The sequence below is a fragment of the Pipistrellus hanaki genome, assembly GCF_964339955.1.
Source record: "Pipistrellus hanaki genome assembly, chromosome: 1".
Classification (NCBI taxonomy): Eukaryota; Metazoa; Chordata; class Mammalia; order Chiroptera; family Vespertilionidae; genus Pipistrellus; species Pipistrellus hanaki.
The window spans coordinates 92,059,045-92,072,665 of record NC_140503.1 but is presented as its reverse complement, the minus strand read 5'-3'; the positions used below and the strand labels follow the sequence as shown (position 1 = coordinate 92,072,665).

At 32.5% G+C, this 13,621-nt stretch overlaps 1 protein-coding gene across 5 annotated transcripts in view; it reads left to right on the top strand.

Annotated features, from left to right (window-relative positions):
- The window catches only part of ARHGAP12 (Rho GTPase activating protein 12), a 132,021-nt gene that overhangs the window by 94,096 nt on the left and 24,304 nt on the right, over positions 1-13,621 (top strand). For all 5 annotated transcript variants that reach the window (XM_084875880.1, XM_084875879.1, XM_084875877.1 and 2 more), the window contains 2 exons: positions 3,117-3,178; positions 11,842-11,923. In XM_084875880.1, the coding sequence (XP_084732006.1) occupies positions 3,117-3,178; positions 11,842-11,923 (144 nt within the window). The remainder of the gene's footprint in view (positions 1-3,116; positions 3,179-11,841; positions 11,924-13,621) is intronic.

Below are 13,621 nucleotides of genomic sequence, written 5' to 3'. Positions count from 1 at the left end.
CTTAGTTCATTCTTTCCACTGCTACATCACCTCATCCAATAATCCGAGAACACTTAAAGGCCCTCACATGTTATATTCTCTCTCGCTTCTGTGCCTTTGTACTATCTGTTTTTTCATCTCCTGTTTGCATCTAGCTAACTCTTATTCCTTAGCTCAAGTGTCAGCCTCCAGGGAGCCTTTCTCTCCCTGGTTGATTTAGTTACGGCTTTCTCACAGCACTTATCACATTGGATGGTAACTGTTTTTGTATTTGCACATTTTTGATATGGCAGATTTTGTTCTTATTTTATATTCAAGTTAGAGTGCTTAATACAGTGTTGGTAATTGGGTCTTGATCCCTGTGAGAATTTTGTGGAAGTTTCAGACCTTTTTCTTGAATGATGCATTTACATGCACAAATTTTGTGCCAGTTTTAATCCATCCATTGATTAGGTAAGAATCCCTGCTTCAGAGTGTCTTTCTCATCCTCAGGCACAGGCTGTTGTCATTATGGCTATTCCTCTGTGTTTTGATACCTGTATTTTCTTCTTGCCTCTAGGTTGTTGCCCTGCACAGTTTTAATTTTGGCATTTTTTTTAATAGGCTTGATTCCTAGCTCTATCCTTCCAGTTCCTGTGCTCATATAACCAGTACCTATCCTCTCAGATTAATGGTTTACTTAGTTCCTATGTCATTGAAATTATTTTTTTCTCTACTTCTGATAGTAACTTGAGGAATGTTCTTACTGAACATCCTGTACACACTTATAACTGTATAGTTGATGTTTTTGTTGAGACACAACAAAGAGCTTTTATGAAAAGTATCAGACATGTATATCTAAGGCAATCTAACATATGCTTTATGAAAAAATTATAATAAAACTTCATGAGTGTTTATAAAATTCCCAGTGTACAAAAAAATGTGTGCCAGCAACAGTATGTCACCTTTGTTTATAGATGTGAGTTTTTATCAGACCAGGCAAAACTTTCAACACTACTTTTTAGATATTATTGAGAAAATATTTTATGTTGTGTCTATCTCTCATACAAGAAATATTTATTTTTTTGTAATTAAAGTACATGGAGAAAATAGCTAAGGTGTCAGTTAAATATAAATAAATTTTGAATTAGGAATATTTTTTATATTTGTGTATATGTTTCAACTAAAATAAAATTGACTGCTCTGTCATGTACATACAGTGCTTCCTAATACTGATGATTACCATAGGCACCAGTTCATTTTGATTAAATTCATTTGAATATCCCAAGCTAAAGAAATGAGGAAGTGCTTTTTAGTTTCACCTGAAATAATTTAAAAATAATATTTAACTTGAGCATAGTGACTTTTACTTTCATAGGGTTTGGTGATTAAAGCTTTATCACTATTTTTTACATCAACTGACTAATATATCTAGTTTATCCAGAGCCCAATTTACCATCTGATAATATGTTTAATGAAGCACATGCTGAATTTTTTATGCCACATTAAGGCCAATTTTATGCATAGTGCTATTACTTTTGAATAGTTTATTAAATACAGTCACTGCCTTTTTTCTACCTAGATGTTTTTACATTTTGACAAAGGGGGTTAGTATCTTAAATAATTTTCAGACTACTAATATATTTTTGTAAAGTAGCAGCAGAGTAATTCATTTTTTTTTGGTATTTTATCATAACTTTGTATCACTTTCTTTGAACAGCAAATCACAAATAATTTTTCCAGTGTTGACTTGTAGCATTTATATGGAAATCTAATTTGATAGCAAAATATTTTATGGGGCTTCTATGATTTGAGAAGAGAAAGTTTTAAATTATAGAATTACTAAAAATAACCTTATTGATTTATTAAGAAGTTATATTCTTAACACCTTGCTGGACCAGCTGTTTCGAGGCAGAACTTGCCTGTGTGGCTGGCTGCTTTTCTTTTAGTAGTTTATTGTTCCACAGACTAGTGTTTTGTTCTTCAGTAGTAGTTCAGCTGTAGATGTGCTGTTGTAGTAATTATCTTGGTAAATATGATGCCAGGAACCAAGAAAAGGATAATATAGTCTGTTGTAACTTTTTGCCTTTCCCTATATTATATATGTTTTTAAAAAAACTTAATTGTTGAAAGTATTACATATGTCTCCTAGTTTCCCCGATTGACCTCTTCTAGCCTGACCCCGGCCCCCACCCCAGGCCTTTCCCACCCTATTATCTTTGTCCATGGGTTATGCATATATACTTACAAATTCTTTGGTTGATCTCTTCCCATCCACCCATCCTCTGTGTTATATATTTTGAAGTTACAAATATAGCCACTCTACTTTCACAAAGCTTCCTTACTAAAGTTCCATATTTTATTATTTTTGTTGGATTATATGCCTTGAATCTGATGTATTCCCTCCATGGTATCATTGTTTCGAGTGCTAACTGCTGTTTTGGTATATATAAAGATTTAAATTTCTAAATTTCTAAATAAAGCTATCTAAAAGAGGTTTGTAAAGACGGTCTATGTTACATGTTGTTTGTGAATTGTTCAGATGACAGAATGTAAGTATTTGCTTGAATCTCTTTCCAGTCATAGTTTTCAGAAATATGGGTGATTCACCCTATCTGGTTTGGCTCAGTGGATAGAGTGTCTGCCTGCTGACTGAAGGGTCCCAGGTTCGATTCTGGTCAAGGGTAGATGCCTGGGTTGTGAGCTTGATCCCCAGTAAGGGGTGTGCAGGAGGCATCTGATCAATTATTCTCTCTTCTCATTGACATTTCTAACTCTCTCTCCCTCTCCCTTCCTCTCAGAAATTAATTCAAAATAAAAATAAAAAAAAAAAGAAAGAAATATGGGAGATTCAAGTAACGGATTGGTTGACCAGGATTTTTTTTATTCTGGCTTCTTCATTAGTCCCATCAATATAATTAAACCAAGAAACTTCTTTATATCTATCAATATAAGTAACGCCTGTCTATATTGAAGTTTTAGCAGAGGTTTTGTGGTATTTTTCCATTTGTTGATGGTATAAATCTTTTCCTTTAAGCTAATTTTTAGAGTATCAGATCATTTTGAACCAGTCATATGTAAAGGTTTGGACTTCATTGTCTATATGAATGATATGTATACATATATATACACACATACAGTATTACTCTGTTCCATAGGGTCAAGAGAAATTTGGATTGTTAAATGTAACAAAAATTACTGAAAATGGAAAAAAGGTTCGGTAAGTACACAATTCATAAATATTCTGATATGTTTCATCTGATTGAAATAAAACCTATGAATTTAATTATATTCTAATAGAAATGTTTAAAGTCTATAAGAATTTCAAATAATATATTTTCCTAATATAATGTATGTATTATTGTAATGAAATGTATGAATTTTTTTTTTGTCTTAACATATTAAGGTGAAATTAAATTAGAGGTGAAAAGGCAGAGGATCTGAGCAAGGATTAGCTTTATTAAAATTTTTTTTAATAAGTAATAAATGCACATGACAAAAAAGAAAGGCAATCACAATATTTACTCAAAGTCAGTCACCCAGTCATCAGTTTCTCTCCCCAGAGGCAACCAGCTAAATCTAATGAGATGTAGTATTCACTTCAGAGATAGAATATATATATTTGCATGTGCATAGATTAATTTTTAAATACTATAATCTTTTGATAGTTTATCTTGGACATGGTTTTATTTTGTTGCATGCAGAGCTACTATATTGTTTGTGACTGCTGCATAGTTACATATTGTATCACAGTTCATTTAACTATTTGTTATTTGCAAGTATGTAAATATGCCTATCGGTAGGCATTTAGGATATTTACATTTTTTTTTTGCTTTTACAAACAAAATTATACCTAGTATCTTGCATAGTTTATTTTATAAGTACATAAGTAGGCCTGTAGAATAAATTTATAAAAGTGGAATTGCTAGGCCATATTCAGTGATTATCTTCATAGTGTTCCAAATTATTCTCTAAAGCATTGAATCAGTCCATACCTCTCAGTAGCAGTGGATTTCTCCACACCTTTGCAGTTTAATATGTTGTCAAATTCTTTGATCTTTGCTAATAGAAATGAGAGAGAAAATGGTATTTTTTATTTGTCTTTGTGTGTGTGGGATAGAGTGTTATAAGTCATTTGTATTTTTGTTGTTGAACTGTCAGTTCTTACCCTTTGTTTTTCTATTGAGTTGTTGGCTTGTTTGGCTGATGTCTTTGTAAGCCAAGTTGCATTTTCTCCAGTATTTAAAAGTTTGTAAAGTGCTATAATTTTATAGTCCAAATGAGATCAGTCTGTTGTTTAAGAAAGCATTTAAAATCTACATGTAGTTGAACTTTCAAATCTATGTGGATGAGCAATTAAATCTATGCTTATATTGAATTGTCTTTGTCCAATATTAGTACTTGGAAGTTTTTAGTGCTTGAAAATAGTGTTACAAATACTGCAACTATCTGTTCTTTAAACTGTTCTTCAGTACAAATCACTTGTAAATTGGGTCTTTATTTTTTTCTTTCTCTCTTTTGACTATATTTAGTAAAAATAATTATTTGGCCACTTGGTTTTTATTATTGTTTTAACTGTGATAATCTTACAGATTTTCTACTTTTTTGGGGGAATACTTTTGTTGATTTATATTTTCCTAAGAATATTATCCATTTTACTATCAAATTTACATAGAGTTGAACAAAATAGTCTTTGCATTTCTAGTATATTAGTGGTCCTCATGTATTTTGATCTGAGGAACCTTTAAACTCTTAAAAATCATTAATTACCACAAAGAACTTACATTCTTATAGTTTATTGTTATTTACTGTGAGGAATTAAAACAAAATTTATGAATATTTATTAACTTTTAAAGCTAATAACCTGTTACATGTTAACATGGAGAACATTTTTATGAAGAAAACCTGTATTTTCCAATACAGAAAATTTCCATGAGAAGCAGTACATTGTTATACATTTTCACAAATCTTTAATATCTGGCTTAATGGAAAATAGCTAGATTTTCATCTCTGCTTGTAGTCTGTTTGCTATGATATATTATTTTCGTTAAAGTATATGAAGAAAATCTTTCTTTACACAGATAAAGTTTAAAAAGGGAAGAATATTTTAATAGCCTTCTCAGATTATTGTGTATATATTTTTTGTTGCACTGCAACTCCAAAAATGTTAGTTTCAATGAATACTGAAAAACCATCAGTGAACTTCTCATACGTAATTACATGAAAATCCATGGGTCTGTGTTGCATTTTGAATGAATCTTTACCTGTGCATAATTTTGTAGCATCTTATAGGTCATTTGGAAAATCCTCATTTAAGTTTACTGATCCAAATGTTGACACTTTATTTTATTATATCAAAGAATCACAAATCAAAATAGTCAGTAAGTAATGGAAAATTGACACCTTCATAGAAGCAGATGTGCCAAGTTTTCCAAAATCTTTCTTTTTGAAACTTTTAATTTTTTTATTGTCAACAAATGTGTGTTATGTGCCATTGAGTCAGCTCCGACTCCTAGCCACCAAGGATGAATGAGTGATAGTCATCATGTCCTGTTCTTTACAGCCTTGTTCAGCTCCTGTATACTCATGCCTGTGGCTTTTATGGAGTCAGTCCATTTCATATTTTGTCTTCCCCTTACCTGTGGTCTTCTATTTTTTCCAGCATTATTGTCTTTTCCAAAAGACCCTGTCTTCTTATGATGTGCTTGTAGTAGGACAGTTTTAGTTTTGTGATTTTTGCCTCCAGTAATGTATGAGGCTTAATTTGCTCTAGGATCCACTTGTTCATCTTTCTTGTGGTCCAGGGTATGCTTAGAGCTCTCCTTCAACACCATGTTTCAAGTGAATCACTTTTTTCCTCTCAGCCTTCTTCACTGTTCCACTTTCACATCAGTACATAGTATTTGGAAATACAAGGGTATGGATGACCTTAATCTTGGTCTCTAATGACACATCCTTGCTCTTCGTGATCTTTCATAATTCTTCATTTGCTGCCCTTCCAAGTCTCAGCCTTCTTTTCATTTCTTGGCTACAGTCTCCATTGGAATTGATGACTGAACCAAGGTAAGCAAAATCTTTAACAATATCAATATCTTCATTGTCTAGGTTAAAGGTGTATAATTCTTCTGTAGTCATGATTTTTGTCTTTTTAATGTTCAAATACAGTCCTGCTTTGGCATTTTCTTCTTTTTATCAGAAGTTTCAAGTCATTGCTACCTTCCACAAGTAATATGGTGTCATCTGCATATCTTAAGTTACTAATATCTTAACTGATACCATTGATATTTCTTTCACCAATTTTCACTCCTTCCTCTCAATCTAGCCCAGTTCTTTGTATGATATGTTGTATGTACAATTAAACAAATAGGGAAATGAAATGCTCCCTGGTCTGACACCTTTGCTATAGGAAACCATTCTGTCTCCCTATTCTGTGAAAGCAACTTCCTGTCCATAGTACAGGTTAGAACAGTCAAGTGCTGAGGCATGCCAGTTGCTTTCAGAGCAACCCAGAGCTTTTCATGAAGGTCACAAAGACTTTACTGTAGTTTACACAACATAGACTAACCTTTTTCTGAAATTCTTTGCGACACTCCAGTACCAGTGAATGCTCACAATTAGATATTGAGTGCTACTTTTTTTCTTGTACATCTAACAAGTCAATAAACACTATTATTTATTGTTTTTGAAATGAAAGATTTATTTTCTGGATCTTTATTTTTGAGATAATGTCTACTTGCCAGATAATCAAGTCTAACTAACTAAAGTATGCCCATCAATCGTTTTTTTTTTGTTTTTTGGTGTATTTTTTTTCCCCCCTGGCAAAAAATTGGGTACCATGAAAAAAAAAAGTGATTAATTCTGCTTGCAACTTATTCACAGAAGTGCTTTATCCTTGAAGCAACTGTTATTAATTGTACTAAAATTTCAGTATTTGTTCTCACATATATATTTATTACTTCTATAGTATTTTTATTTAAATATAGTTTATTTAAAGTGGAAATATATTTGACTATTTTTCAAACTAGGGAATCAGTAGATATTATCTAAGAACAGAGATTGAACATTAAAAATTACGAATAAAATAAGTTATTATAAAGTATTTTAAGACATCCATACAAAATAGTAAAATAAAGTAAAAATAAAATGATGACAGAACAAGCACCAAGCATATCTATCATATCACAATTTCAACAAATGTAAATCAACTATACTCATTTATTGAAAGTAAAAGGTGCTCAGACTGAAGCACAAATCAAAACCCAACTAAATATTATATATAAAAAAGACATCTAAAAATTATTCACAAAAGTTAAAAAAAAAAGGCTTTTCAAACATATGCAAAGATCAGGAATAGGGGTCTTAATACCAGATGAGTTCAATTCAAGCTAAAAGCATGAAGCATCACAAAGATTAATACTTTTAAACGATAAAGCACTGTGAATAAATCCACTATGAATCTTAATCATTAAGAAAAGCCATTCACCAAATGCATGAAGATCCATAGGTAAAAAGAACAGGAAATAAAAAGATAAATAGAAACTCAGATGTAGTAAACTTTTTTCCCTAATATTTTTTATGGTTGACACTATTACAGATATCTTCCACCCCTTCCCCCAAAACTTTTTTTAAAATTTAAAATATTTGTCTTTCACCCCGTTTTATTGAGGAATAATTGCCACACATCTCTGTATTAAGTTTAAGGCATATAGCAAGATGGTTTGGTTTATATATATTGTAAAATGATTACCATAATAGGTCCAGCTAACATCCATCTTCTCTAATAGATACAATAAATAGAAAAGAAAAAGGGAAAATATTTTCTCTTTATGATGAGAACTAGTAAGATTTACTCATAGTTATCATGCTGTACATTTTATACTTAGTGCTTACTTATATTATTACTGTGAGTTTGTATCTTTGACCACCTTCCTCCCGTTACCTTCTGCCCTTTTTCTATGAGGTTTTGTTTTGTTTTTAAAATTCCACACATAAATGAGATTATATGGTATTTGTCTTTGTCTGTCTGACTTATTTACTTAGCATAATGCCTTCAAGGTCCATCCATGTTGTCACAAATGACAGGGTTTCCTTTTCTTTTTTACAGTTGAATAATATGCCATTATATGTATATATAGCACAACTTCTTTATTCATTCATCCATCAGAGAACACTTAGGTTGTTTCCTTGTCTGGGCTATTGTAAATTATGCTGCTATGAACATGAAGGAGCAAATATCTTTTTGAGTTAGTGCTTTTGTTTCTTTTGGATATATGCCCAGAAGTGGAATTGCTGGGTCATAAAATAATTATATATTTAATTTTTTGAGGAACCTCCATACTGTTTTGCATAGTGGCTGCGCCAATTTACAATCCCACCAGCAGTGCACAGGTTTCTTTTTCTCCACATCATTTGTTACTTCTTGTCTTTTTGATGATGTCCATTTAACAGGTCTGAGGTGATATCGCATTGTGGTTTTAATTTGCAATTTTTCTAATGACTAGTTGAGCATCTTTTCATGTGCCTGTTAGCTTTTAGTATATCTTCTTTGAAGAAATGTCTATTCAGGTCTTTTACCTATTTTTTCCCCCCCATTAGGTTATATAGGCTTTTGCTGTTGTGTTATGTGAGTTCTTTATACATTTTGGTATTAACACATAATCAGGTATGTATTTGGTTTGTAAATTTTTTCCCAATTCTGTAGGTTGTCTTTCCCTTTTTTTCTTCCATTTTTTTAAATTAAGGTATTATATGTATACATATCTTACCATTCCCCACCCCACCACTCCCATACATGCCCTCCCTCCCCAGAGTTTTGCGTCCATTGGTTATGCTTATATGCATGCATACAAGTCCTTCGGTTGATCTCTTATCTCCCCCATATCTCTCTACCCTCCCTGCTGTAATTTGACAGTCTGCTTGTTGCTTTACTGTCTCTGTCTATCTTTTTGTTCATCAGTTTATAATGTTCTTTATTATCCATAAATGAGTGAGATCATGTGGTGTTTTTCTTTCATTGACTGGCTTATTTCACTCAGCATAATGTTTTCCACTTCCATCCAGGTCGCTGCAAATGATAAGAATTCCTTCTTTTTTATGGCAACATAGTATTCCATTGTGTAGATGTACCATAGTGTTTTGATCCAATCATCTGCTGATGGGCACCTAGGCTGTTTCCAAATCTTAGCTATTGCAAATTGTGCTGCTATGAAAATAGGGGTGCATATGTCCTTTTTGATTTATGTTTCTAATTTTTTAGGATATATTCCTAGGAGTGGGATTACTGGGTCAAATGGGAGGTTCCATTTTCAGTTTTTTGAGGAAACTCCATACTGTTCTCCATAGTGACCAGTCTGCATTCCCACCAGCAGTGCACGAGGGTTCCTCTTTCCTTGCCAACATTTGTCGTTTGTTGATTTGTTGATGTTGGCCATTTTAACAGGTGTGATTTGCATGTCTCAGATAATTAGTGACTTTGAGCATGTTTTCATGTGCCTTTTGGCCTTCCTTCTGTCTTCTTTTGAAAAGATTCTATTTAGGTCCATTGCCCATTTTTTAATTGGATCATTTATCTTCCTTTTATTAAGTTGTATAAGCTGTTTGTAGATGTTGGAGATTAAACCTTTATCAGTGATAACATTTACAAATATGTTCTCCCATACAGTGAGCTTTCTTGTTGTTTTGTTGATGGTTTCTTTTGCTATAAAAAAGCTTTTTATTTTGTTGTAGTCCCATTTGTTTATTTTCTCTTTAGCTTCCATTGCCCTAAGGGCAGTATCAGTGAAGAAGTTCTTTTGGCATATGTCTGAGATTTTGCTGCGTGTGGATGCCTCTAGTATTTTTATGGTTTCCTGCCTTATGTTTAAGTCTTGTATCCATTTTGAGTTTATTTTTGTGTATGGTGTAAGTTGGTGATCTAGTTTTATTCTTTTGCATGGATCTGTCCAATTTTCCCAGCACCATTTATTGAAGAGACTCCATTGTATGTTCGTGCCTCCTTTGTCAAATATTAATTGAGTATAGAGGTTTGGGTTGATATCCGGATTCTCTATTCTATTCCATTGATCTATATGTCTGTTCTTGTGCCAGTACCATGCTGTTTTGAAAACAGTGGCTTTGTAATACAGCTTGAAATCTGGTATTGAGATCCCTCCTACTTTACTCTTCTTTCTCAGGATTGCTGTGGCTATTCTGGGTCTTTTTTTGTTCCAGATGAGTTTTTGGAGAGTTCTTTCTAGGTCTGTGAAATATGCCATTGGTATTTTAATGTTGAGTGCATTGGACCTATAAATTACGTTGGGAAGTATGGACATTTTAATGATGTTGATTCTACTAATCCATGAACATGGTATGTTCTTCCATCTGTTTATATCTTACTCTATCTCTTTTTTCAGTGTCCTGTAGTTTTCTGCGTATAGGTCTTTTACCTCCTTAGTTAAGTTTATTCCTAGGTATCTTAATTTTTTTGGTGCGATGGTAAATGGGATTGCTTTTTTAGTTTCTGTTTCTGAAAGTTCACTATAGGTATATAGAAAAGCCATAGATTTCTTAGCGTTAATTTTGTATCCTGATACATTGCTGAATTCATTTATTAAGTCAATTAGTTTTTTGATGGAGTCTTTTGTGTTTTTTTTTTTTATATACAATATCATGTCATCTGCAAATAAGGACAACTTTACTTCTTCTTTTCCAATTGGGATGTCTTTTATTTCTTCTTCTTCTTCTTGTCTAATTGCAATGGCTAGTACTTCCAATATTATGTCAAACAGGAGTGGTGAGAGTGGCCATCCCTGTCTTGTTCCTATTCTTAGAGGGAATGGTTTTAGTTTTTGCCCATTGAGTATTATGTTTGCTGTGGGTTTATCATATATAGCTTTTATTATGTTGAGGTATGATCCTTCTATTCCCACCTTGTTGAGAGTTTTTATCAGGAAAGGGTGTTGGATTTTATCTTTCACTTTGTTGATAAGTTTCTTTCACTATGTAGAGCTTTTTAGTTTGATCTAGTTTCTCTCTTTTATTTGTTGCTTGTGTTTTAAATGTCATATTTTAAAAAATTATTACCAAGACTCAAATCAGGGAGCTTTATTCTATGTTTTTGTCTAGAAGGTTTATGGTTTTAGGTCCTACATTTAGGTTTTTAATCTATTTTGAGTGAATTTTTGTGAGTAGTGTAAGTTATGGATTTAGCTTCATTCTTTTAAGTGTGAATATTCAAGTATCCCAGCATCATTTATTGAAAATTATCTTTTTCCATTAAGTATTCTTGTCAAGTATTAGTTGACTAAGTAAGTAGTGAACTTTATTTCCCTTTTCTTAACCCTTGAAGTTTAAGTAGATAAAAAAGGAAATAAAATAATAATGTAGGTCTGATTGATAGATATTAAATTCTATTTTCTGAAAATGGAGAATAAACCGTTTTTTGAGTGCCTGTAGAGTTTCCACAAAACTGGCCTCATGTTTGGTTGTAAGGTAAGTTTTAATTTCTGTAGTAGACATATTTAACATTTTACTTAGCCTGCCAGCAGTTGAATTCTCTTATAAGGTAAACATTGGTCATCTCTAGTATATGGATTGGATTAGAATAAATGAGTTTTCCTTTATATATTTCCATATTCAGAGTACCTTGTAAACATAATTAGGTATATAGTTATTATGATAAACTGTATCTTTAACTTCATTTATTTTGGGGCCTTTATGGTCAGGTTGGGATAATGAAATGATTGTAATTTTCATTAGCTTTATATTCCTAATAAAAACAATTAGAGTGTCAATAATGACTGTAAATTTGGACAACATTGGTAATCACTAAGTAGTGATTCATTTTTAAAGTTTGGTTGTAAAAACTAGGAATTGAACTTTGATTGGTCATCTTTATAATTACAGAAAGAACTGGTTGTCATCTTGGGTTGTGTTGCACGATTCATCTTTACTCATTACCAAAACTCAAGGAAGTAGCACAAGTTGGGTAAGTATTACTTCTATTTGTGGGCTTTAAACATTCAAAATATGTCGATAGTATTGTACCTGAAGTTCATGAAGTATTCCATAGTCCTTCTAGCTATGGCTAATGTGAAAAAAAAGGTAAAATGAAAAAGATTAAATACTGCCATTTGCGAACAACATGGAAACACCTTGAAAATATCATGGTAAGTGAAATAAGTCTGATGGAAAAAGTCAAGAACCATATGATTTCATTCATATGGTGGATATAAAACAGAAAGCAACAAACAAACAAATTAGACAAATAAACAAAAACTCATAGACCCAGGCAGCAGTATCATGGTTACCAGAGGGGAAGGGAGGTGGGGCGAGGTGGAAGAGGATAAAGGGGGCCAAATGTATGGTGACAGAAGGAGACTTGACTTTAGGTGGTGAAGCACTGCAGTATACAGATGATGTCTTAAAATCAACAAATTCTGTTTTATCCATTGAACAAGGTGGGCTTACTATTTCGGCATGATAGAACAAATACATTTCTTGATTCATGTTCAGGACGTTAAAGCTCTCCTCTATTTGTGACTCTGCTATTTCAAGTATTTAGTCAGAAAATAAGTAGTAATGTTCCAAGCTCCACCTTGAACTGACCCCTAAATACTAGTCAGTGATTCAGGTGTCTATGTCCGTATATAATGTCAGCCAGCTTTTAGAAGAGAAAGAAATGTCACCATTACTTGTAGCATTTTGAAACTTTTTGTATATTTGAGTGTTTACTATTATTACTCCTCAGTTATTTGTAGTACAAATTATGAAAAGTATATTTGTGACATAATACCTAATACTTTTTGAATGCTTAATATGCATTAGGTACAATTAATTACAATTGCAGAAACATAGTTTAAAATTCTGTGATTTAGCCAGTATTGAAATTGTAGAATTCTTAATGAATTTTTAACTGTGGAGATTTACTATTTGAATTTTTGCCTTTCCATGAAATTTTATTAATATAATATTAGTAATCGTTTCATATTTCTATAATTAAATAAAGTACAATCACACTGTGTTTTATAGTTTCAGTAAAAGCTAAACAGATGTGGAATATAATAAAATGCTTGGTAATGTAGTGATTTTTAATTTAATTTAATTTTTAATTAATTTTTATTATTGAGATTATTATAGATGTCCCTCTTTCCCCTAACCCCCATTGCTCCCCTCCACCTGGTTCTTACCTCACCCCAGGCCTTCGCCGCCCTATTGTCTATGTCCATAGGTAATGTATAGATGCATATAAGATCTTTGTCTAATCTCTTCCCACACCCCCAAAACCCCCTTCTCTCTGAGAATCGTCAGTCTGTTCCATTTCTATGCCCCTAATTCTATTCCATTTAGCAGTTAATTCTGTTCATCAGATTTTTTATTCATTTGATTTTTAGATTCACTTGTTCATAGATATGGATTTGTTGTCACTTTGTTCATATATATTTTAAAAATATATATTTTATTGTTTTTTTTTTATAGAGAGGAAGGGAGAGGGATAGAAAGCTAGAAATATTGATGAGAGAGAAACATCGACGAGCTGCCTCCTGCACACCCCCTACCGGGGATGTGCCTGCAACCAAGGTACGTGCCCTTGACCGGAATCGAACCTGGAACCCCTCAGTCCGCAGGCCAACTCTCTATCCATTGAGCCAAACCAGTTTCGGTACTTTGTTCATATTTTTTATCT